The sequence below is a fragment of the Cyprinus carpio genome, chromosome A19, assembly GCF_018340385.1.
Source record: "Cyprinus carpio isolate SPL01 chromosome A19, ASM1834038v1, whole genome shotgun sequence".
In the NCBI taxonomy this organism is placed as follows: domain Eukaryota; kingdom Metazoa; phylum Chordata; class Actinopteri; order Cypriniformes; family Cyprinidae; genus Cyprinus; species Cyprinus carpio.
The window spans coordinates 15,953,901-15,978,763 of record NC_056590.1 but is presented as its reverse complement, the minus strand read 5'-3'; the positions used below and the strand labels follow the sequence as shown (position 1 = coordinate 15,978,763).

Here is a 24,863-nt window from a genome sequence, read left to right as displayed (position 1 = left end):
ATATTTCTATAAAAATTATTAAAAATATATATAATAATCAAATTTTTAACAAATTTACCATCCCCTTAACCTATTTTAATTTTTTTTTATTTTATTTTAAATTTAACTTTAATTTATTATTTCAATAAACATTAAAATTTTAAAGTTTTATTTTATTTTATTAATAATCCCATGTCCCTGTGTGCTAATGGGATCTGAATCATAATTTGGAACCGTAATTTGGGTCCTAAAGGAATCAATCAGAATTTTTAAGAATCCACTTACAATCAAATTAGATTCTCCTGAATGAACTTGTTAATACATGTAATCATTTAATCTAGTTTTAGGACCTTTTTTTTAGCTATTTTATACTATTTTAAGCAGATTCTTGGTATGTCTGTATATGATTCCATTAGGATCCTTTAGGACTGACTCTAAATCATGATAGAAATCCAGTCCTGCACACCAGTGGCTTTCTACAGGTTTTCCTTGAGGACTTCAGGGTTTTACACTGAACATCAAGTAGTGACTTGACACAGTACCAAAATTGTTTAGAATCCATAGTAGACAAAAATGTACTGAAAATCAGTATCAGATCACTTAATACACTTGAATAAAAAATGTATTACAAAACAAACCTGTGACCCACCACTTCAGTATTCAATATTCTTGTCCGATTGTTTGGATTTCTGTGCCCTTAACACCTCTAGCCTGTAACACATCCATTTAGACTTGTACTTCAAGCTATGGTTGCACTTCATGCGTAGGCAGAAAAACGGAGTCCCCCGCTACCTGCTCGTCTTCGCACCACTCTGGATGGGGTCAAGATGAGGGCGTCTGTCCGCATGACGCAGTACCTCGAGTCCTGGGGAGCGGCCAAACCGTTTGCTAACCTCCACCATCGAGACAGCATGACCAACGAGAACGGCAAGATCAACACACACGTGAGTCAACCTGAGCACACATGCAAAAACATACAGTCATTCTGATTCAAGATTTAAATGGTGATTACAGTCATCAGGACTAGTTTTGCTTGAAGCCCTTAATAGTGCTCTATTAATAACATGTGTAACATTTTTTTTCTTACAGGATGTGCCATTAGGGCAGTACAACTTTCAACATAGGTCTGAAAGGTCTGTTTTTTTTTTTTTTTTTTACTGTTTATTGCTTTATATAACAAAAAAAAGCAAAAATCTAAATTCAAGTGAATAACTTTTCTGAACTTTCACACTGACCTTGTTTACATTTCCATGGTTGGTTAGTCTCTCTCCCCCATTTTTCTTCCCTTTCAGAACAAAATCACAGAAAAAGAGATTTGAAGAGGAGTTGAACGAAAGAATCATTCGCACTATTAACTCAAACAACTCACAAAATTAATCATCTTAATTCACATTGAGGAGGAACTCATGAAAACACAAAAAATAGCTAAATGATAGCAAGGATCAAGTCTGACCTCACAATGAAAATCTGGGATTCAAAATCTGATTTAATCCCGATTTAAAGTCAGCAAAATCAAAAAAAAAAAAACAAAAAGAAAAGTTTGATATTAGAAAACATAATCGTCAAACAAATATTTTATATCACGTTTATTAAATATTTTTTATTTAATATATATATATATTTTTTAATTTAATAATTTTCATTTAAAATGTATTTAGTAAAATAAATAAAAAACAAATAATTAAATTAGTTAATTAAACAAGTACAATTATTCATATAATATATTGAATAACAAAATTAAAATTAATACTTATCGAATTATTTATATTTATATTAAATAGAAAAATCTAAAATAGAAGCATTTTCATTAGTGGTCGATTCGGAGCTCAATATACAGTATAACACAATCCTTTTGTTTCACTTTCAGAACATTTCCTCCATCAATATCACCCCAACAAGCTATTATAAAAGCGATTCATTGTTGCAATGAGAATTTAATTGTTATAAATGACTTAATTTATGCTTTCTTTCCACCCAGACCAGTGGCTGGAAGTCAGAGGCGACATTCAAGGAGCGTCTCTCTGTTCTTTCACAATAAAGACAACCGAAAGAGAAGAGAACCATGCGACATTCCACCTTGAGATGTGTCATTGAATGGCAAAACTTGATGTCATGCGCGTCAGCGTGGTGAAGAAAAACACTTGAACAAAGATGCTGAAAGAGCTGAGGATATGTTTTGTTCTTGTTTTTTTTCTTTCTAACAGTCCAACAGAGCCACAAATCTGCCTGCCTTCAAGGTAACTTGACGTCACGTGTGCTTGTCCGCATTTTCTCGTCTGGCGCTTTATAGTGCCGGTCTTAGTCGCAGCGCGAAGTAAGTAACCATTTCTGTCACAGCATCTTCAAACATACTTCAAAGTAAACTCCATTGTCTTTTCCGACGCAATTGCACGGCCTCCCACACACACGGGAAACCAACAGTGACACATAATAATATTACAACATATCTACACAACTGAGTTTGGGGAAAAATGAGTGCAATTGATAAAGACACTGGGTGATGGGAACATCCATAATGTCTGTCTGAGAAAAGACCCAAGCCCTGAGCAAGACGGTGTTATAGAGGTATTATTGTTTTAATCAGAGAAGCCATTCGGGTTTGGAAATTATGTCCTCCTTTTGTATGAAGTCAGGAAAAATCGTTAATGCAAGACAATCAGCCTAATTTACTGCTCATCTCGGTTGACCGAGACACATTCACAAGAGCCGGAGGCACAGCGCTTTCCTCTCAAGCTGAGTTCTCAACTTCCGCACAATTGATTTATAACAGATGTATAGTGAGATAGGGCACCGCAAAGAACGGAACTAACCAGTTTTGGGGGTGTGGTGTTGTGGGCCAAAAAGCCGAAATAGGGACCGGGCGTGGGGGGGTAGTACGGCACCAAACTGCGCCACCCCCCAAAAAGCCGACAGGGACGCTCTAAAGGGGTCCCACCCTAGGAGAAATCACGAAACGAGAGGGCTAAGGGGAATGGGGATGTCGAACAAAAAGTTAAAAAAAAAACAAGGACGACACGGAAGAAGGCTCGGAGCGGGGGGGCTCTGCTCCGGGGGTGACCAAACAAAACGCTGTGAAAGTGTTTGTGCATGAACGGCAAAGCTGAACTCAAAACCTAACAAGAACGGACCGACTGCAAGAAGAATATGAGGCGGTAACCAGGGAACAGAACAGAGACCAGTGGCGTATTAATAGGCAGTACCGCCAGCGAGGAAAACGAAGATTTGCGGGGGTTGGAACCGTGAATGGGGTGCCGGGGATTTGGAACTCATTCGGAGGATACCGGTTGCCAGTAAGGGATGGAAAGTACTAAGTAAGCTAACCAAAGAATGGGAAAGGACAAAAAAAAAAACTTTAAAAACGGGAATGGCGGGCTTTAGCCGAACGGGAATAAATAAGAGGGGAGTAAAATTAAACGATGAACTGAATGGGAGAAAAATACTGTAAGATTAAGGAAAAAATAAAGACAGGGTAAACGGGGGCCGGAGCAACAAACGGAAAATAATTTTAAATGAAGGGGGCGAAAAAGGAAAAACGAAATAAAAAAAAAAAAACTAAATAGCCTAAAAAAAAAGGAATAGTTGTGAAAGGGCGATTAAAACAAAAAAACACATTACAAGAAATAAAACTTCTACCACTAATTATAAAAATGAAAACTGGAATTATATAAACAGAAAATATAAATGAAAGTAATATGAATAAATAAAATAATGGTACATTAAAAAAATAATAACACTGACGTGGGGTACTGTATATCTCAAGAGCAAAATGTCTTAATGGTGGATTTGATGGTGGGTTATTTTGACCTGGAGCAGGTAGCAATCACCTTGCAATCACCCAAAACACCTAGGCAATGGCTAGCAGTGCACTAATAAAGTATTTACAACCCTTATCAGCCACATACCAACCAAACCGGCTACATTCCATCAAACATTTGTTCCATTTACGAATGCACAACAGAACAGGTAACTTACCAACAAAATCACCAAACTACCAAAAAATTCAAAACATGATGGGCATTGGTTAATCCTACTCCTATGTATGGCATTACATCTATTTCTGCTCTTTTTCCATGTCAGACGATTGCATAAATATTGGTGATAGGCTGCCTGCAGGATAAACCAAATTATAGCAGGCAAATACATGGATGATGAGTAAAATTGCTGCTTTGGAGGAGCTGATGATCGTTTGTCTCTCACAGAAACTTACAGTCCTTGGAGTTTCATACGGAATTGGGATTCTCCTGCTGCTCGTTTGGATCTCCCGCAATTTGTTTTGTTGGTTCACATACTGGTAAGTGGTGCTCGGGCTTGTAGACGTCAAATATTGAAGTAGATTTTCTTCCGGAGATTGTGAAAATGGTCCAGTGACCCACTGAGGCAGGGCTGGCTGTGTGGTATTCAAGTCTCTTCAGCCACTCCTTCAGCATGTTAATATTGTTCCATTTGCCAATGGTTGTGAGAATAAAAAACTGGTGGTGATGAAGATTCATTTAATAAGTCGTAGTTTGGCCGCCACATTTGAGACCATACATCTGTGTCGGCCAATAATGCCATTTAGGAATAGAGGAAAAAAGATACCATATCAAAAACAAGATTGAATTGCCTGTGTTTTAACCCGGAGGTGAACAAGCGACTCTGGTGGTGTCAGCTCTTAGAAGAGCGTGGGTCCTATAAATAAATCTTACAAGCTACTTTGGACACGTGGAGCATTAAATTGGGCGTTTAAGTAAATGGTCACCTGGTGGTCTCTTCTATTTTCTTAAAAATCTCAGCCATGCTTTTTCTCATCTTAATATAGATTATGAAAGCTTAGAGTGATAATGGCTTATATTTCAATGATTCAAAGGCGAGCTTGTATATTCTCTAGTCATTGGAAATCTGTCAAAGAACCACGTTCTGAGAGTGCATATTCCATACCCCAAAATCAAAAGAAAATGAATAAAGGAATGCTGTTTGTCTTAATGAAAATGAAATAAAAGGCCTTTCTTAATAGTAACTAACTTTCCAAGAAATAGTATGTAAATTGAAAATAATCTTTTTCTTTTTTGGTTTTTATTTCTTTTTTTGTTTTTGTTTTTTTACATTAAATTAGTATTATTATTTTACTTAATAGTTTTTACTTGCATTCCGTTATTCAAAAAATGCTGTGTACTTTTAAACTGTGTTCATTCAAACAAATTCCTGAAAAAAAAAAAATATTATGTTGAAACTGTTTTCAACACTTAAAATAATTGAGAAAGGCTGTCTTGAGAAGTAAATCCAGGTAGATCAGAATGATTTTCTGAAGGATCATTGGACGAATGGGAGTAGTGGATGCTTTGAACATTCAGCTTTGCATTCACAGGACTAGATTACAATTTAAAACATATTCAAATATAGAAAAAAGGTATTTTACAAGTGTTAATAGTATTTCATAATTTTAATCAAATAAGTGCTAAGGCCTTTGTTTGAGTATAAGAGACCTTCTTGCCACAAAAACATGTCCAAAATCGTTACCAACTACCAAACTTGTTGGGCAGTAGTGTAGCATTCCTGTTAGGGTACTGCTTTAATTTTTATTAAAATTATCATTTTTGATGTTAAAAATTACCAAAACCGTTCCACTATTAAAGTAATTACTCTATTTCGGTACTAAGAATCGTAATGGAGTATGAAACTTTGAGCAAACAAACTATTTGAAAAGAATGGCTACATTAGAATTGGGGTCTGTTTAATCCAAAAATGTCACTAATACTACTAAAAATGTTGTCGGTCTTTAAAAAATATAGACTTCAATTTTATATGTTATTGTGTATTAATTAATTAAATTTTCGGGGGGGTGGGGGGGGGTGGTGACCTTGACATGTGTGAGATTCAACCTCTCACATACACTCCATGGGAATTCATACTATTAATCAGTGTCAACTGTTTTTCTGTGTATTGAGGTGTCAGAAGTTATAATTTTTAGAGGAACCTTCCAGAGAACTCTGAAGGGTTTGCATGCGTTCATCCAACGCCTTGACTGACGTGATGTCCCCAGTTCATTTAATTAACCATCGTGTTTTCAGATGAAGATTCGGAATTCGTGATGATAAAAAAGAAAAAAAAAAAAAGCAAAAATAGCCACACACTTAAGGAAAATATTGCATGAGACCAGAACCCTTTTGTGGGTGTGTCATAAATAGAAAGCATAGGATTTAGGGCTTGGGGTACTGTTGACTGGGGTTTTTTTGCCATCTATTTTTGTGCAGTAAAACAGTGGTTTTTTGGAATTGGGGTACTGAGGGGCCATGTTTTATAGAAAGCTCTGGCAGTTAAATTGAGTTTCTTTTATGGTAGGGACTCTCTCTTTGGTTTCACAACACACACTGTTCAAAGTCATGAGTGCCTACGAGCTTCTATGGAGCTAGTTTAAGGAGTATCTCTGTTTTGGGTTCCCATTTAAAACGGATGTGAGAGTTCATATTTTGATCCATAGATTCACAAATATGAAAGGGAGGGGTAAAGGTGTATTCCAGGAGGTAAAGTGCTGTGTGTAAATACTGAAAGATAATTTTTTGTCAATTGGTGATGTAACTAACGTGTGATTGATCTGGTTTGAGAGGGGTTTTATTGTTTTGTTTGTTGTAGGAAAGCAGCATCTTACCTCTATTTTACTTCTTTTTGGATTTAAGCCTGAAAGCGTTTCTTGCAACATGGCTTGTTGTGTTTTTTTGTGAACGTTCTTTTCAATTCAGTTTCCGTTTTAATACCACCTCTGACAATGTAGCATGAAACTGAGTCACTAAAGGTGTTACTCGGGGCACTACAGACAAATTATATTAGATATGCTACTGCAATCAGTACAGGACGTCGCATTTTTCATAAGGCTCGCTGCATGCGCAGGTTTCTTTCAAAGGCCAGTGATAGTCTTCATTTCAGGACATAAAACATTCAGAGGGAAGGGCTGCCTTTCTTCATCAAATTTTAGTTTGCTTGAATGGAACTCTATTCAAAAGTGTAAATGCTGTCACTATTTACGGCATTGTCATTGTCATTGCAAAGAAACTCTATACTGGGTAGTAAAGACCACATGGTCCCTTTTAGTCCTTCACTTTTCTTCAAAAACCTCGAAAGTGAGGTGCGGAAAATTAGGTGGTTATGCTAAGCTACTATGCTAACTGTTGTATCTTGATTGAAAATAATAGTGAAAAGACAAAACAAATGGGAAAAGTTGTGTTCAGGCCAAATGGAATTGCTTTGGGGGCCAAGGAGATCAAACTTTCGTTGTTGGGGGTGGAGAATAACTATACCAGCTATTTTCAGAGGGAAAGAGTCTTTAATTTAGTCAATTGCATTTTTTATGGGAAATTATAGATGAAAGTAAAATGGATTGGGCTATGCAGTCTGTACATGTGCCTTCATCTCAAAGCTTGATATAGATTTGGCTTTTTTCTCATTATATATTCATTATAACTGTGAAGTTATGTTTATTAATGTGTCTCTGACTTCTAGGGCACAATCATAACCTTGAGCAAGTGGAATAGAAGCAAATATGCTAAGGACGTGGGTGGGAGTTAAAGTTTTTTGTTTTTTCTTTTCTTTTTGTTTTCTGTTGTTGCTATAGCAATGGGGCAAAGCAGCCTCACTGCACAATGCCCTGGCTTCCCTGGCTCCTCTAAAAGTCATCACAAAAAAAGGCCCTGGAGACGACTTGCGCTCATCCATGGGCAAAACCACTGCACTGATCCTAGGTCATGGCTGTAGTCAATTATGGTAGCGAGCATCCCTACTTCTTTAATACCTTGATCTATCAGCTAGATCTTGGGGGGACTGCTTTTTTAAAATGACTGACATTTATTATGTTCACGTATAATTCATTATGAGCATGTTCATAAGAGAAATATTCCCTGCTTGCTTTAGTTATGGTTATGTCAATATCATGAACTGATTGCTGGCTTTATGGTTCAGTAATTCAAGAAACTGTTTAGAAATAAGGGTTATATTAAAAATCTTGCTCTTGCCTAATTTTTTAAATCACTTCTGACCTATAAGAGGATATTTTCCTCAAATAATATTACAAAATATCTACACTATTGAAGCTCTGCTATAAATCCCCGTTTTCTATATATATACTAGAAAATAGGATGGGACCAAGTACCGAAACCTGAGGAACCTCTACCAGGTAATTAATGTGACATAGGCACCGTTTTTACCTTCAAAAATAATTGAAAGAAAATACAGCAGTGGTGGTATAGTTTACAGCTCTCATCCGGTCAAAATTGATTTACTTTGTTGAAAGGGACTTTTAGCTTATAAGACTAGCAAGGTGATATAAAAGGCCAAGTTACTTTCTGTTAAAAGTGCATGATTTTCATTCCTCGGATACATAAACTTTATCAGTATTACAAAATAGATACCTGGACACATTATTTAGCCGTTGGTGATAAATAAATCACCAGTTTTTTCCCAGTTGGAGGGATTTTATTATGGAACTGGGTTGGTCAACAGTAAAGGGGCAGGAGCAGAATTAGTGTCAGCTGTCTGGTGGATTCCTCATGTAGCATCGCATGTATAGGGCTCTGGTCCTCAGTTGGGTAATCTAATGGTAGTCCCCTGAGCCTCAAGTGAATGTGTTTGTTCCCTGTGGGTAGAGAACAACAGAGAACTGGTGACCCAAAATTACTTGGGTTTTAGGTCTTCACAACATTGCGATGAGAACTGTTACCTAGTTGCAGCTGGGGCTTGTAAAACTTAGATATTTTGTTTCTCTTGCAGTGGACAGTCATTGATTTTTTAATTGGGCTTAAATGTCAAAAACATTTTTTGGACCACTGTAATTTCTATAATAAACAAATTAAGTAGGTTCACATACCACAACAGTAACAAACATTGTTTCAAATATTTTAGCATCTTTTTAATTAATAACCTGCACCCAAGATGGAACAAAAAAAACTGTTATCCACAGAAGCTTCTATTCTGCCAAAGTTGGCAATTGTTCATCTGGCCATGCTTTTCCACATCTGCTTGCAGTTGACTTTTTGCACATTTTGTAAAAAACAAACAAAAACAAACCCCCCAGAAAAACATATTTGTTACAAACAATCTTGCAACAGATGTGTTTAGCTAAAGAATGATGGTGTCAATTCTGCTATAAGTTCGTCTAAAATTTTGGTTTTTTGTCTTCCATCTGTTCGGGGTTTTAAGGTGTCTTCTTAGGGCGAAGATTAGGTACGGTAGCATCACCTCCACTCAACATTTTCCAATTAACAGTATGGTATGGTCCATATGGTCAAACCACAGGGGGACCCTCAAAACATACCAAGTTCTACTTGCCAGTAAGTTGTAATAAATCTATTCTCATGTCTTTGTTGCTCCATAAATCTCTTCTAAGAAAAAAAAATATGAACTGAATAACCTTTATTTACAGACCCACATGAAAACATGTTGTAAATCCTCTGTTGAGATGTGGTTTTCAAAAAAAAAAAAAAAAAAAAAAGGAAAAGAAAAGTTCTCTGTATCCTTGAAGGAACAGACTTGTGATGAATTGTGAGTGTCCTGAAATGAACCAATTTGTCTACGCTTGCATCAGTATATAAAAAGTCACTTTATACTGTGCGTGATTATGTATGGCGACTCTATGGTGATATTAAGCAGCTGAAAAATATTCTGGAAAATATAGTTATGCACTAAGAGCTATGTAGTGTGTACATGGAATTAGATCTCTACAGATATTAAGATGGTGGACAAAAGCATCCTCAAGCATCTTCCTAGAATGATACAGTACATTGGTTAGGAAACAATACTCGTTGCGTATATGACTTTTTTTTTTTTTTGCCTTTCTTAGTAACATCCATTTTGTAATATTTCAGGGTCATCATATATGTTCTGTTATTAAATTCTTAGCACTTAAATCAAAGCTTCATAGTTCTCTTTTCATTGATACTGATTGGCCGTGATGAATGTACAGATGTGAATCTGACTGGCTTTCTCTTCCCTGGCAGTATTTCATCTACAGCTGCATTCTGGGATTGATCTCATGCTCCGTGTTCCTGAGGATAAACTATGAGCTGAAGATGATAATTATGCTTGCTGCTGTAGTGGGTTACAATATCATCATTCTTCAGACCCATGCCTCTGTACTGGATGATTACAGCATGGCCTCTACAAGACCCAGCAAAACAGACCGGTACTGGATTTCCCGTATGCTCCCACATACAGTGATGTTAAAAAATTGTCACAAATAATCTGCAGGGGGGGGTTTTATTTGTAGATGACACTTGTTTAATATTTCCATTGCACACACACAGTGAGTGAAAGAATGAAGAATTGTGCCACATAGAAACATTTGGTAACTGTGGAGGCAATTTTTTTCCAGAAGGTCTCTCAATATCTCCAGGGATTATGAGTGACAGGTGCTGCTGCTGAGATGGCAGGCTTTGTGTGGATTAGTCTTTTCGGAGGATTTGACAAGAAACATTTTTTAACATAAGCCTATTGCATTTCTCTCATAATTATTATTATTTGCTTTGGTATTTTTCTTTCTTTGTTTCTTTTATTATTGTTTCCTCTTTCCATGCCTTCATTAAGCCTTTCTGAATGGAGCAATATTAAGTAAAGTATCAAATTGGAAACTGCCCGTGCAACATAATGACAGTTTATGCCTATGCAACATTAGGACAATATAAATCTGAGTTAGGTTAGACTGACAAAATGTTGCTGAGAAGTCTGTATCCTGTCCATATCCTACTCTACACACAATATATTTGGCTCTTTTGTGTGCTCTTGACTTCTGAAGTTTATATTTCTGTCTGTTCCCCCTCAGGCCGGGTGTTCTTAAAGATTTGAAGACCATGGGCTCTGTGTCATTGTTCATTTTCTTTTGTCACTTTGCTTGTGCTGGCCAGACAGGTGAGTCTCTCTCAATCTGCTATCATATTTGCTCTTTGTTTTTTGAGAAGTTATCTCTAAAGAGTTGAATTATTTGGAATGAGTTCCACTGATCCAGGAATAGTTCATTCCAAAATGAAAATTTGCTGAAAATGTATTCATCCTCAGGCCAGATGAGTTTGTTTCATCATTAGAACAGATTTGTAGAAATGTAGTATTACATCACTTGCTCACCAAATGATCCTCTGCAGTGAATGGGTGCCGTCAGAATGAGAGTCCAAAACAGCTGAAAAAACATCACAATAATCCACAAGTAAAACACATGACTCCAGTTCATCAGTTAACATCTTGTGAAGTGAAAAAGCTGTGTGTTTGTAGGCGTTTGTAGGCATCAAGGCGTTTTTAAACTTCAAATATTCCTCTGTCCATAATATTGCTTTCTCCAGTGAAACAGTCATCTTGTCTGAATCAGGTGAGAAATATGCACAGATCAAGTACTGTTTACAAGCAAAAACAGTCTTTAAACATTCTAAACAGATGTGTCAGTGGATTGTGATGTTATAGGGCAACAGGAGATGGGCTTTTCACAGGAGGAAGCATTATTATGGACTGGTATTTTGGCCAGAAGTGATGGCTTAAATGCCTTGATGGATTTGTTTCTTACAAACACAGAGCTTTTCACTTCACAAGAGAAACACTCATCTACATCTTGGATGACCTGAGGGCGAGTCAGTTTTAACTTTGGGGTGAACTATTCCTCTAAGACTCACTTTAATTTGGAGATCTTGGAGGTACTTAGAGAGAAAAATCCACCAACAAAAATTACAGCAGTAATGCATGTTTTAGTTTCACCTCTGAAACGATCATTTAAACAAATTTATGCAGCTTACATAACATATTTTTCTTTACAGAAACCTTAATATAAGCCATTGAACAAAAATAAAAGCATCTTTAAGCCTCCATGTACCTACCATTGTAAGTGCATCATTATGTGGTAATTGGCAGAATGAGCTTAATTTATACTTTCCTTTAATTGATCAGTTTTTCAATTGATTAGATTATAAAAGGTGCCTGAATGTTAATCCAATGACAATATAATAATATATTTTAGCCTAATCTAGAAACAGCCACTTCTTACCTTGAAATGTGAATTTTTCAGAAGTCATTTTACGATTAAGCTCAGAGTTTTGTGGCAGCACAGATGTGTTCCCAATTTCTATGGCTTCAGTTATTATCAGCACTCATCAGCCTCTGGCTGCCGAATAACATAAAGCTTTCCTGCAAAAAAAGCATTTAATAAATACCACTATAAGATTTTTTTTTCTTTTTTTTTTTGCCTGTACAACATAGAGAGAACTTTATGTATTTCAGTCTGTACTGAAACCTTGTCTCTACAGGTCGCCCGTGGGTCAGTTTTTTTTTTTCTTTTCTTTTTTTCTGAGATTCTGAGATTAATGAGAGGCTATTTGTCCCTGGATAATAGGCCTGTCTGATGAACTCTGTTTTTGAAATGTGCATTTAGGTGAATTCATTTATAAGTAATGTGGTGTTCGGGTTGATTAGGTGATAGGTAAGCCGGGGACTGATTTTTCTCCAAAGCAATGAACCAGAAAAAAATAAGCAAAAGCAAATATAGAATGAGTGAGAAAGACTATCAGTGCCTACTTAATGCCTTTCAAAGTGCCATTTCCACTGATTCAAGATGTCTTTTTCATGATGAATGTCTGCTGGAACACAAAGCTACAACTCAGAGAAAATTGAAGCAATTTTTCATGATAGCAGCCCTTTATGCAAGAAAAATCCATAAAAATAATGTACTGTCCTTGTGTGCATTTGATTCTGCTTTCTTTGTCATCTTGAAAGCCACATTACGGTGATCAGATGTGTACCACCTCTTTACCTCTGTGTCCTCTTGTAACAGAATGAATATTACTGTAGGTTAGACTTCCTGTGGAGGAACAAGTTTAAGAAGGAGTGTGAGGAGATTGAGACCATGGAGAACCTAAACCAGGTGCTTCTGGAAAATGTACTTCCTGCCCATGTGGCAGAACATTTCCTGGGGAGGAACTGGAAGAATGAGGTGAATGGCATCCAAATGTCCAAAAACACCAGTGAAAAGTGCATAAATTGTGTTTATAACACCAGATGTATTTTTGTATGCTGTATTTTTGACAGGATCTCTACCATCAGTCGTATGATCTGGTATGTGTGATGTTCGCCTCCATCCCAGACTTCAAGGAATTTTACACAGAATCTGACGTTAATAAGGAAGGATTGGAGTGTCTCAGGCTCCTTAATGAGATTATAGCAGATTTTGATGAGGTAAACTCACAGACACAACCATGGCCATAAACAGGGTTTGAAAATTAGTGAGGTCTGGGGTGGGGTTAAGAATTGTGTTATAATAACCCCTACAAAAACAACTCATTATATACACTAATACTTTAAAAGAGACAGACATGTAGATGTTTGTGAAAGATGTTTTCTCTGTTTTGGAGGGAGGAACATTGTTAAATTATGCCATATTTATTGCATCAAAATTAGTTAATACTTTACTACAAGTTAGGGGTGAATAATTTTATCAGTTGTTTATTATTCATGCAACAATGCATGTTACTTTTGTAGTTTTCATTAATATCCATTCCTTTGTCTAGTGCTCTTATGGATGTTTTTAGCAAGACTTCATGAAAATTTAGTTACTATACTGAATGAAATAGCATAGACTTCTTCATGGGTAGTATATACCATATACTTCATGGTATATTTCATTTAATTTTGTAACCTACTTGTTCTACAGATCTGTGTACTACTGTTAAATGCTACTGTTTTTGATAGCGTTGATAAAGTTTCTGACAGATTATATCATAATGTTTTTTTTGTGTTTGCCTTACCGAATGTGGTATCCTGCCAACAATAACCTGTCTGTTGGCTTTTTTGATTACTGTCAGTTTAAGTGCAGTGTTGCCAGATATTGCTATAAAAAAAAGAAAAGAAATAAATAAACCTTAATTAGTACAAATCTTTTGTAAATAAGATAAGATAAAGATATTGCTAACCCTAAACTGCAACTTCTTACTTTGTAAACTTTCTAAAGCAGGAGTCTCCATACTCTCTCCTGGAGGGCCAGTGTCCTATTGAGTTTAGCTCTAAAGTCCAAAGACGCTTATAATAGCTGGATCTGGCAACACAGGAGGCTGTGCCCATGCCCTCACTCACAACTCTCTCAAGCCCCATTCACTCCGCCAGCGCCTTGCAGTGATCATTTTCATACCACGGATGCTAAACATTCTTGCAAACTGTCTAAACTTAATTATACATTATATAATATATAATTATTATACATGCAGACACATATTCATATGAAGATTTTAAACAGTAAATTAGTCATTTAGAGAAAAAATGTTAATTTTGAACAATTGAAACAATTGAACAGTTAATGTAGGTTTGGACCTCAGTGACATCATAGCTGGTTACTGCCATGAACACAACCCTATTTTGATTTCAGATGCCGTGGAAAGCTACACTAAAGTACTTGTGAAGATGTAAACATCACCTGCGATCCTTCCTTTAGCCCTGCTTTAATAATGTTACTGACGTACGCCTATTTAGGTCCATTGGTTAGTTTCAAACAGAATATTTCAGAAATGAACTAAAAATAGCACATTACAGTGTTAAAACATTAAAAGTTGGACTGTTTGATGCATAGAGAAAAATTCTGCCTTTGAAAAAGAAGTCTTTGTGGTATCAGCAGTTTCAGATAAATGGCACATAAAAATAAAATGAACTCTGGGTGCTTTAAGTGACAATTATACGGTCTCATCCAGTTTAGGTGGGCAGTTCTTGGCTGGAATAAGCTGAAAAGTGGATCAGACTAGTCAAAAGTCTGGCTTTTGAGATAAGAGCAATATGTAATACTTACTTTAATAGCACAAACCCAGTTCTAGTTTGAAAGCTTGTCACAGTAACAGTAAAAAGGGGGGCAGGTCCTAACAAAGGAGATGTACTTATAAATATGAAATCAGACTTGTTTTCATGTTCTTTTTATTCTATAGAAGAACCATTTTGAGTTCCTCAAAGAACCTTTCACAGTGAACCATTCTTAAAAAAGCCATTTTTTTTTTTAGTATATGAAGATCATTTTGATCTAAAGAACCTTTTTCCACTATAAAGAACTTTCTGTGCATTTTAAAGGTTCCATGGATGTTAAAGGTTCTTTAAAGAATCATAGATGCCAGTAAAGAGTAGTGGTTGACCGATATATCGCCATGGCCGATATATCGGCCGATATTTGGCATTTTCCAAATATCGGCATTGGCCGATACGTTTTTCTGCATGGCCGATGTGTTATAGGCGGGACTTTTATTTTGACAGTGCACAGTGCTCACATTCTCTCTCTTGTTTACTGTCGTTGTTAACAGTTCTATCTAATATGGATAGAAGCCTGTCTTATAATCAGATAGAATGGTTGAAAAAAAGGAATTAAAGTATACAAAAAGTATTATAACAATTGCTTTTATATTCTTAGTAATAGAAGGGCTAACATTATAATACTTTCTTGTTTGCCATCAGCATTAACCAAATATGCATTTATATAATTTAAACAAATCTTTGAATGACTAATGAACATTTAATTTCACAAACCTTGTGAACTTGGTCGAATCCAGTTGTGAGACCTTGTGAAGTGTGCATTTTTATCCTGCATGATCACGTGTTCTCTGTGTGACGGTCGGTCCGTGTGAATTGAATGCTTTAAACTTTAAACTTGTGATTTCAAATTATACTGCACTTTATGCATTTGCCCACTGTCATATTCATGTCATTTTCTCTGTGGCTGTATGTAAAATGAGTGTTACCCTGGCTTTATTTTGAAAATATGATGCACACAAACTTCCCAGAATACCGAGTGCCCTGTGGGTTACAGTGTTTTCTTCCTTTTTAATTATATTTTTATTAAATATTTATTTATTTGTGAAAAATACTTATTAAAAGTATGTCAAATGATTTCAAATTTCTGAAATATTAACTAAAATTATATATATATAAAATTATATAAAACCAATATCGGTCGACCACTAGTAAAGAGTGATGGCAGTATGAAGTCTATACTTGCTATGCAGCAGCAGAAGCAGCATCAGATCTAGTCTGCAAAGATCAAATGCATTAACATATCTAATTCTCTTCTTAATGCTTTTGTTCTTTTGGGTTTTGCAGTTGCTGTCAAAACCCAAATTCAGTGGCGTGGAGAAGATCAAAACTATTGGCAGCACATACATGGCTGCTACGGGGTTGAATGTGACCCCTGGACCAGAGTATGCGCAGGTACAAATTGGAGCTCTTGTGTTTGGTCCAAAATTATAATTATTATACTGAACAGATTGCAGAGTCTCATTAGACCTATTGTAGGACCTGCCTGTGATGCTAAAAGCTTGATTTGTGCTTGAAACGTCACACTTGAGAGTCCCAGGGTACTGAGTTCCTTGTTCTTATTCTGAAGGACTACGACCGGCAGTACATGCACATTGGAACAATGGTGGAGTTTGCGTTTGCTTTGGTGGGGAAGCTTGACGTCATCAACAAACATTCCTTTAATGACTTCAAGCTGCGAGTGGGTAAGCAGGGCCCATCAGCACTTTTACACCCCGGTAACATTTTGTTTGCCTTTCCTAATTGGCAGAGAGTCTGATAATAACCTTCAGGATGTTTCAAATGTTTCCGGCTTCTCTCTCACCAGGAATAAACCATGGCCCAGTAATTGCAGGAGTAATCGGAGCACAGAAACCGCAGTACGATATCTGGGGGAACACTGTGAATGTAGCCAGTAGGATGGAAAGCACAGGGGTGCTTGGCAAAATCCAGGTCGATCCTTGTTCTGACCTACTTACTTTGCAAGCCTGGTGAATTGTTAATGGGTTTTTCAGTGGCTCACATCTTGTGTGCTTCCTTCCACAGGTCACAGAGGAGACGAGTCGGATCTTGCAGACGTTGGGCTACATGTGTTCCTGTCGAGGGATCATCAACGTGAAGGGCAAAGGGGATCTCAAAACCTTCTTCGTTCACACTGAGATGACACGATCCTTATCACAAGGGAATGTAATGCCTTGAACCTCAGTCACACACTAGTCAGTCACTGACCTGATTAAAACGTGTACAGTTCAATATAGCATTGGCCTGTTGTAGTGGAGCTCTACAGCATTCTGTTTGCACCACATACACTAGATTATTTGCATTGCTTTATAAGTAATGGATGGCTCAGAGGCTCTGTGTAACTCAGACTTGTAATTGTGTGTCGCTCAATCCATAATTTAAAGCAGCAGAATTTTGTAAAATAAAGACGGTTAACAAAGTTGGCCATGTTTTGATGCTATCATTTTGTTATCCATTAAAATTTATATATAAATGTCAAAGTCTCTGTCTATGTGAATTTTAAATAGGCTTCCTATGAAAAGTGTTAAAACCACATAAAAACCTATTAATATAAACAAGCCATATAGGCAAAATATGTTTATTGACAATACTATAATTCTAAAAATTAATAAAGTATATATATATATATATATATATATATATATATATATATATATATATATATATATATCAAAATATATATACACACACACACACAGGCACACTATTATTAATAATATCATTTTAGTAACATAACAGTTTTTCACATAATGTCAGAATGCAAAAAAGGCTATATTTTGCAATATTAAGCATTTTTCATGACACACACACACACACATATATATATATATATATATATATAAATATACACACACACTCTTTCTTGTAAATGCTTTACATATATACTTTCTTATAGTATTATTAATAATATGCTTTTATAGTAATGAATTTGAGCTGTTTTGGGTTAAAAATAGGTTTCATGTATTAATTAATATTCATGAATATTATTCTTTTATAATATTAATTAATATTGCAGCATATAATTTCTTCTTTTTGATTCTTTTGTTTAGGCATGAATTGTGACATGAGCATGTTGACAGGTTTTTTAATTCACTGTGTAACATCAAAAACATCCATATGATTAATACATATTATACTGTATGGATGTAAGTAACAATCTGCTCTGCTTGTAGCATTACACACGTTTAGACATGAACTGTAATGTGCAGTGACATATGTAACCATATGTAAGAGATGCATTTAGACAGGTGTCACAGAACCATAGCTTTCCTCCACGGTCCAGGTGATCCCATTCTTACTGTAGAAATCAGAACGAATGTGAGCAACACGAGCAAAGCTCCTCCCTGAGTCGTACCGCAGCGGTGAAAACCGGCCATACACAGAAGAGGACAGAACAGGTGCTGGTCTAGATGATTCCTACGATGGGAGGTTGAGATGTAATGGGAGAGCATTGTTAAAACAAAAAGAACAACACACAGAATGCATGGACTGACATGGATGGATCGCTGTGGAGTTTTGGGGAAAAGCGCACCTCACTGAAGATGTCCAGGCCCCGGGATTTGTCATGTTTTCTGTCATCACGGTGGAGTTTGTCATCATAGCCCTCAGTGCTCTGATGTAAGCAGTCATACAGAGACCTCTCTGGGGCCTGTCCCAGAAAAATGGACAAATTTGGTTTCAGAAAATGTTATTTTGAAAATGTGTACTTTGGTATTTTGATCTACAGTGTATCCAAAGGATCTTAAGACGTTAGAAATATATGAACGTTAAATAAAACTAAATAAAAAATCTTAAATTATAAAATTATGTTTTAACCAGATATACTAAAAGACCTACATTTACTGCACATAATCTACCTGATATACAAAAGCCACTAGTATTGATATTAATGCAAAACGTAACGTTAGTGGCTGCAGAAGACTCGACTGAGCAGCGCCTCTTACCTTCGGGCTGCAGTTGAAATAGCGCATTTCTTTGGGCTCTGTCCTTCGGGGCGGTATAAAGCTGAATACTGACAGCGAGGAAAGCGGTTTAGACTTCGTTTCGGATAATATGTTCATCACAGCTGTTGCACTTTTATCGCTGGAGAGCTCGTGTACAATTACCACACACGAGCGTCTGCGGTTGCTAGGAAACTTGGTAAGCGGTTGCTAGGAAAAAAAAAATCGAACTGGCTTTATTTAAAAGCCTTTTTATAGCTAATTTTGCTACATTACTTCTGTTTCATTGCTTTATTTAACTACATTTTTAAAAATGCAGGCTACTAAAACTAAGAAAACACTTAATTCTTCCATAACACTAGCAAAGTTTGTCACCCTGCAAGCACTCTTTCTCACAAACACTAATAACAGGTGGCATTATCCAATGCTTTCTTTTGTTAAATTTCTTTATAAAACTCTCTACTGTATGAATTCACCGCAGGGTATGTGTGTATGTTGCATGGTCTATAAAATCATTCCTGAGTAGTCCCTTTTTGGTAATGAAATTAAAAGACTAACATTTTTTTTTCTTCTTCTTCTTCTTTTAGATTTAGAATATAGTATCATTGTAGACATTTATAACAAACTGCTGTCTCGAAGTAAAGAATGCAAATGTCTCGGTGCTCGTTGGATGCAAGGCATTATTTAACTCGTAAGATTAAAAATAGTCCAAGGCACTCGAATCTTATTCAGAAAGTTTAAAAAGCCTTTATTACATCATGGCTATAAGTTTGAAAACAGGTGACAAGTGCACACCTGCGCGCTGCGGCTGTTTTGCCTTCGTCAGGCTGTGTACTGCTGTCTTATTCAGGTTTAATGTTGAATTAAGGTTTAATAGGTCTTAATTGGTTTTGAACTTATGCTTAACAGTTCTGAAAATAGTATGTAAACATGCAAATTGCCATGTAATTTGAAAGATGCAGTCATTGAATGCATTTTGCGTCAAAGCAGGGATAAATGGTCCACAGTTTAACCCATAGACTGCTGTTGTGCTCCCTGTTTGAACAGTTTTGTGACTTTGCGATTGTAAAATAACTAAATAAATAGTTTCTACATTTAAACGTGATTTATTTCTATGTTTGAAATTATAAATTGATACCTTTTTTTTTACTTCTTTTATGTCCCTCATGCACCCTCCAACTTCACAGCTGAACTCTGCTTTGCTTTAGCCTATTATATTGTTGTCCTAATGGTGCACATCTTCCAGGAGGAGGTAGTGGAGGAACATCTCTTGCTAAAACTGCAGAAAGACAGAGAGAAAATTAGTAAATGGATAGAAACAAATCAGCAGACGTCTCTGCATTTTTCAAACACCTATCTTTACAGGAAATAAACACACACACACACACACACACACACACACACACACACACTGAGAGTAAGTCTTTCCTCAGATGTGAGCAATGACAGAGGTACTGTCCCAATCATAGACAATCATATATGGTCCCAAAACCCCCACTAACGGTCTTTGCACTTGTCTTTGATTATCTTTTGATTATCCAATGGAAAATGTAAGTAAAGTTTTTACAGAGCTTTATTTAAACATTTTGTACATTTAATACTTGGCACTACGTATTGCAGTTTAATTGTGGTGCTCAAATTAGGCCTACAGGTAACGTTAAGTGAAAAAACTCATCTCTGCAACAATAAAATGTGCAACACTTTACATTTTACACAAATCATATGTAATATCTTATTAAATTAGCTTACACAGCAAAGTTTTCCTCGATAAATCTGAAAGGAGCTGCGCTTTCAGTTAAAACAAAGATATGCTGCTTCTCTAATTTTACATGCAAGTACATCCAAAATCACAGCTCAGCTATTGTCGTTATCTTATGTGTAGCTTATTTGATTTATATCAGGATTTTTTGTGCAGATTAACATCTTGGAAGGGAGAGCTGGTTAGTCTTAATGGGTCGTGTTTCAGTCATTATTTCATATTCATCTCGTTGTCTGACAACAGGAACAGTCAAATACGTCAATGAAAACAGTTTTGAGAATTTAGCTGCATCAAAATACAGTATGTGGCACAGAGAGGCAAACAAATGTAATAAAAAAAATACTAAATGTACATTTTGCATGTTCAGAAAAAGTGAGCTGCCCTGTCTTGCGAAAATACAAACAGGTTTGTGTAAGTAAATTGCTCAGTGCAAAGAAAGAGAAGTAATAAGAACCTAGTATTTCTATGTTGTTGTTTTTTTTTTCTTTTTTCATGTGTCTAATAGACATGAACAAGTTCTTTGAAAAACATCTATGACCTATGAAACATGTCTACTCTTCATGTTCTGTTAACTATGTTTTCATTAATAATAAACATATTGCATAAAGCATTCATATTTGTCCATGCCCATGTTGATTAGATTAAAAACCTGAATGCCCGGTTTCACAAATGGGGCTTAATTTAAACCAGGACTAGGCCTTAGTTAAATTAAGATATTTAAGCAACTTTTACAAAAATGCCTTAACAAAATGTTACAGGTGTGCATCTTGACACAGAACAATTCATTTTTAAAATATGTTAGAGCAAGATATTTTCAGTTGAGACAGCTCAAACATGCATTTTAGTCTGGGACTAGCTTAAGCCTTGTCTTTGAAACCATGGGGGAAAGTATTAATTTAAGGTACATTTAGAACAGATAAAAATGTGCGATTAAGTTGTGATTATTCAGGAGATAACTCATGACGATCATGCAATTAATCATGATTATATATTTTAATTGATTGACAGCCCTAAGTTAAAATGACTAAAATAAAATGTAGGCTTACGCTAGTAACTCATCAGTGGATTTTCCTCATCAATATAGGCTATATTTTCCCACTTTTCTCATTCTCACTAATTCAAGTTTTTATTTGAATGAACCTCTGAAGGGAACTGATTCAGAAACTCATAAAAAAATTTATCACCACATTCACATTACACCATAAAAAATAACATATAAGATCAGATCCTCTATATACACACCCTACACCGGAAAAAACCACAATACCTACGATCCAAAAAAAATGAATTAATGTGCATTTTCAATAATCCAGTCTGCAGTTTTTGTTCAGACCAATGCGAAAATTCAACCACATAAAACGTTTTAAAAAATATAATGATTTATACTTCCGACTCATCCCTTTTCTTTAAAAAAAAATGGTTTAAAGGTTCAGTTGTGAGGTTTATCATTTTATAATTTATTTTGTATTTTGTTAAAACTTGTATCTCAATGGTAAATCAATTGCTATTTTGTGGTCTACAACATGAAATAATAAAAGTGTCTGCTAAATGAATAAATGTAAATGTAAATGAAAGAATCACTATAACATGTACATAAAAAATGTAGAAACATTGGACAAAACAATGTGGCACCATTGTGCAGCAGCAAGCATCACAACAAAATAGTAACCTTAAGGCTGATCTAGGTAAATGTGTGCAAATGTATAGCTGAGCAATATCTGCCCGCTAGTGCTGCTGCTGAGGAACATGAGATACCAGTGAGAAAGAGGAGGAGGACGGAGAGTTTTGAGAAGCTGCTCTCTTTTAAATCCATTAAGTGGCAGCAGCTCAGAGCAGTCATCCATTTATGAGAGACGCGCTAAGGGTAAAAATATATATATATATATATATTTTCCAATCCACACCATCACACACATCAGAATACAAAAGTTCAAGGCCATCATCAGATATGTATTCCACATGTCATAAATCTTTCAACACAGATGAAAACAAGAAAACATCTTTTCTCACTGGCCAAAAGAGAGAACAATGTTCCCTCAGTGCTCAGGTGTACGGCATCTCAGCCTTAACATTCAGAACCGATGCGGCTAAGCAACATCTGCCCATTAGTGCTGGTGAAGAAGATGAGACACCAGTGAGAAAGAGGAGAAAGACTGATAGTTTTTAGAAGCTGCTGTCTCTTAAATCAGAGCAGGCACGGACACCTGAGAGATACGCTGAATGTAAACCAAATAACTATTTGACAATGTATAACTGTTTTCTGTTTACTAGAGCTCTGTACATCAAAAACACTAATTTTTTTTTTTTTTTTTTTTTTTAGCTAGATATGAGTATCTATTAAGAGGAACTTATTTAATTAGGGGATTTTCTTCTGTTGTCTAGGATGAAGTGTCATTAATTACCATCCATTACAAATCGACATCATCACACATTACATCAAATTACAAAAATTCTATAAGTTTGAATGATAAGATTTATATTGTAGGACATAAATTTTTAAACGGATGAAACATGGTTTGAAGAAGATACATTTTTAGATAGCATGTAGCAACTGAAGAATCATCATAATGAGTATGCAATATTTAATAACTATTTGATTAAACATGCTTTTTATATGCATATATACTGTGTATATTCCCCTTTTAGACCAAATTTCTCCACAGTCAAATGTCTGGTCTCTATAGGGGATCATGGTCTTCAGGAACCTCTTTCCAGTGGTCTTAAAGTCCTTCCCCCAGCAGATCAACAGGTTCAAAGCTGTCCAGTCAGTCCAGCATCAGCTCACAGCAGCATAGTGGACTTGACGACTGAGGGTGAGTTTACTGCCATAACCCCAAACATCACACACACTGCTGTCAATGCCTGACAATTCGTGCCAACTACAATTATTAATCTTTTAACAGACAACATTCTGAGCTGGTATGAAATTGGCAGAACACCTGTCATGTTGTAAATGTAATTGTAATGTTATGTTTTGTTTTGTTGTACAGGTGGCAGTGAAAATTGACAGAAAGCCTAAAAACATTAAATACATCAACATTGATAGTATGTCCTGCAAACAAGCCTGCACTGGCCCATTACAGGCCCACTTAGGGCTAGCTTAAGGGCCCCCAGCAGGCTGCCAATACAAGGTGCCTCTGAGATTTTGCTCATTGGCAAAACATTGGCCCCTTACTGCTAGCCCTGCATGGGCAACCCTCACTTAGGCCACACTATTAATCTACAACAGGGGTGCCCAACTCTGGTCCTTATCAAACACACATGAACCAACTAATTAGGATCTGAAGGAGCACTTGATAATTACAGACAGGTTTGTTTAATCAGGGTTGGAACTGAACTCTGCACGAAAGTAGATCTCCAAGAACAGGATGCACCCCTGATCTATAACAATACATCTGTTTCATTTTAAATACTTTCAACTACTATAACTTAAGTCTTTGGGAAAATCAATTACACATTTGAGATGGATGCAGTCACCACATAACTATGTCTATATTGTCAAAAATGTGCAGTAGTCAATGGGATTTGAAATCAATGGATTTATTAAATACAAAATATAAAACATTAAATTCAGGTTAATACAGCAACATATAGCCAAAAATGTAAATACACAAAAGTACAAAAAACAAACAAACAAATGAATTAACGTAAGATTGTAGGATTTCGTCAAGTGAAAGTTGATGTGTGCGAAAGTCTTATCTGTAATACATCAATGTCCAAACACTGACCAGAGCTGAAGTTGGCTGATACCAAATTAATAATCCAACCTCTTGTAATGAAAACAAGCCACAGCTCTCAAACACCAGACTCCGCCTAACCAGGAACAATCAAAAAATAGTCCAGACTATGGTCTCATGTCGAAAAGAATGTTAAATCCATATTCAAACTGGACCATGATGTGGTAACCTCACCAATAAAGAGTCCTTCTAAAATGCATACAAATACACTGTCTTAAACTCTTAGCATCAATCCAAACATAGGCCATACATACATGAACCATCTCTGCAAAAAAAACATCAGCAATGTGCACATTTAAATATAAAAAAAAGAAAACTCCTTTAGACTGGGTTTGAAATTACACATTTCCCAACCAGGACACAGCACAATGTTTTCAGCAGGTGAGCCATGCTGGATACTGCTGCTTGTTAGTACACTTCACTTGCATTTACTCACTGTTTCTGCCTTCACAGTAAAATAACCCATTTAAAGGAAAACAAGAATTTTAAACCATTACTTTCTGAAAATTGTTTCATGTACATTGCATTGAGTAAACAACTATGGATAATACAAGGCTCTACGGCTCCAGACTCTTTGGAACAAGTTGCAGTTTTGAGATGAAATAGCCACAGAACAAGAAATGCACACTTGTGAGTTGTGAGAGATGACAATGTAGCACAGCTAGTATAACAGCT

At 36.0% G+C, this 24,863-nt stretch overlaps 2 protein-coding genes across 2 annotated transcripts in view; one reads left to right on the top strand and one right to left on the bottom strand.

Annotated features, from left to right (window-relative positions):
• LOC109092483 (adenylate cyclase type 2-like) overlaps positions 1-17,231 on the top strand; it is a 64,065-nt gene extending 46,834 nt beyond the window's left edge. Inside the window, 16 exon segments of the mRNA XM_042777180.1 lie at positions 747-923; positions 1,069-1,112; positions 1,272-1,347; positions 2,184-2,216; positions 7,453-7,503; positions 7,565-7,691; positions 9,145-9,275; positions 9,942-10,126; positions 10,763-10,817; positions 10,819-10,848; positions 12,749-12,907; positions 13,003-13,149; positions 16,039-16,146; positions 16,322-16,436; positions 16,559-16,683; positions 16,777-17,231. Coding sequence (XP_042633114.1) covers positions 747-923; positions 1,069-1,112; positions 1,272-1,347; positions 2,184-2,216; positions 7,453-7,503; positions 7,565-7,691; positions 9,145-9,275; positions 9,942-10,126; positions 10,763-10,817; positions 10,819-10,848; positions 12,749-12,907; positions 13,003-13,149; positions 16,039-16,146; positions 16,322-16,436; positions 16,559-16,683; positions 16,777-16,929 — 1,716 coding nt within the window. The 3' untranslated portion in view covers positions 16,930-17,231.
• A 591-nt stretch (positions 17,232-17,822) lies between these two features.
• On the bottom strand, positions 17,823-18,897 carry LOC109112474 (uncharacterized protein C5orf49-like). The gene is made up of 3 exons (XM_019125391.2): positions 18,696-18,897; positions 18,284-18,400; positions 17,823-18,168 (listed from the first exon to the last, which is right to left on the bottom strand). Exons 1-3 carry the CDS (start codon positions 18,810-18,812, stop codon positions 17,992-17,994), a joined length of 411 nt encoding a protein of 136 aa, XP_018980936.1. The 5' UTR covers positions 18,813-18,897; the 3' UTR covers positions 17,823-17,991.
• Between the last annotated feature and the right edge of the window lie 5,966 nt (positions 18,898-24,863).

What these genes read in the sequence shown, in the direction of transcription:
- LOC109112474 (XM_019125391.2), bottom strand. Translation starts at nt 18,812, where the DNA reads ATGAACATATTATCCGAAACGAAGTCTAAACCGCTTTCCTCGCTGTCA. An exon ending in ATTTCAACTGCAGCCCGAAG is followed by an intron (nt 18,401 to 18,695) that starts GTAAGAGGCGCT and finishes TTTCTGGGACAG; the next exon opens with GCCCCAGAGAGGTCTCTGTA. An exon ending in GCCTGGACATCTTCAGTGAG is followed by an intron (nt 18,169 to 18,283) that starts GTGCGCTTTTCC and finishes CTCCCATCGTAG; the next exon opens with GAATCATCTAGACCAGCACC.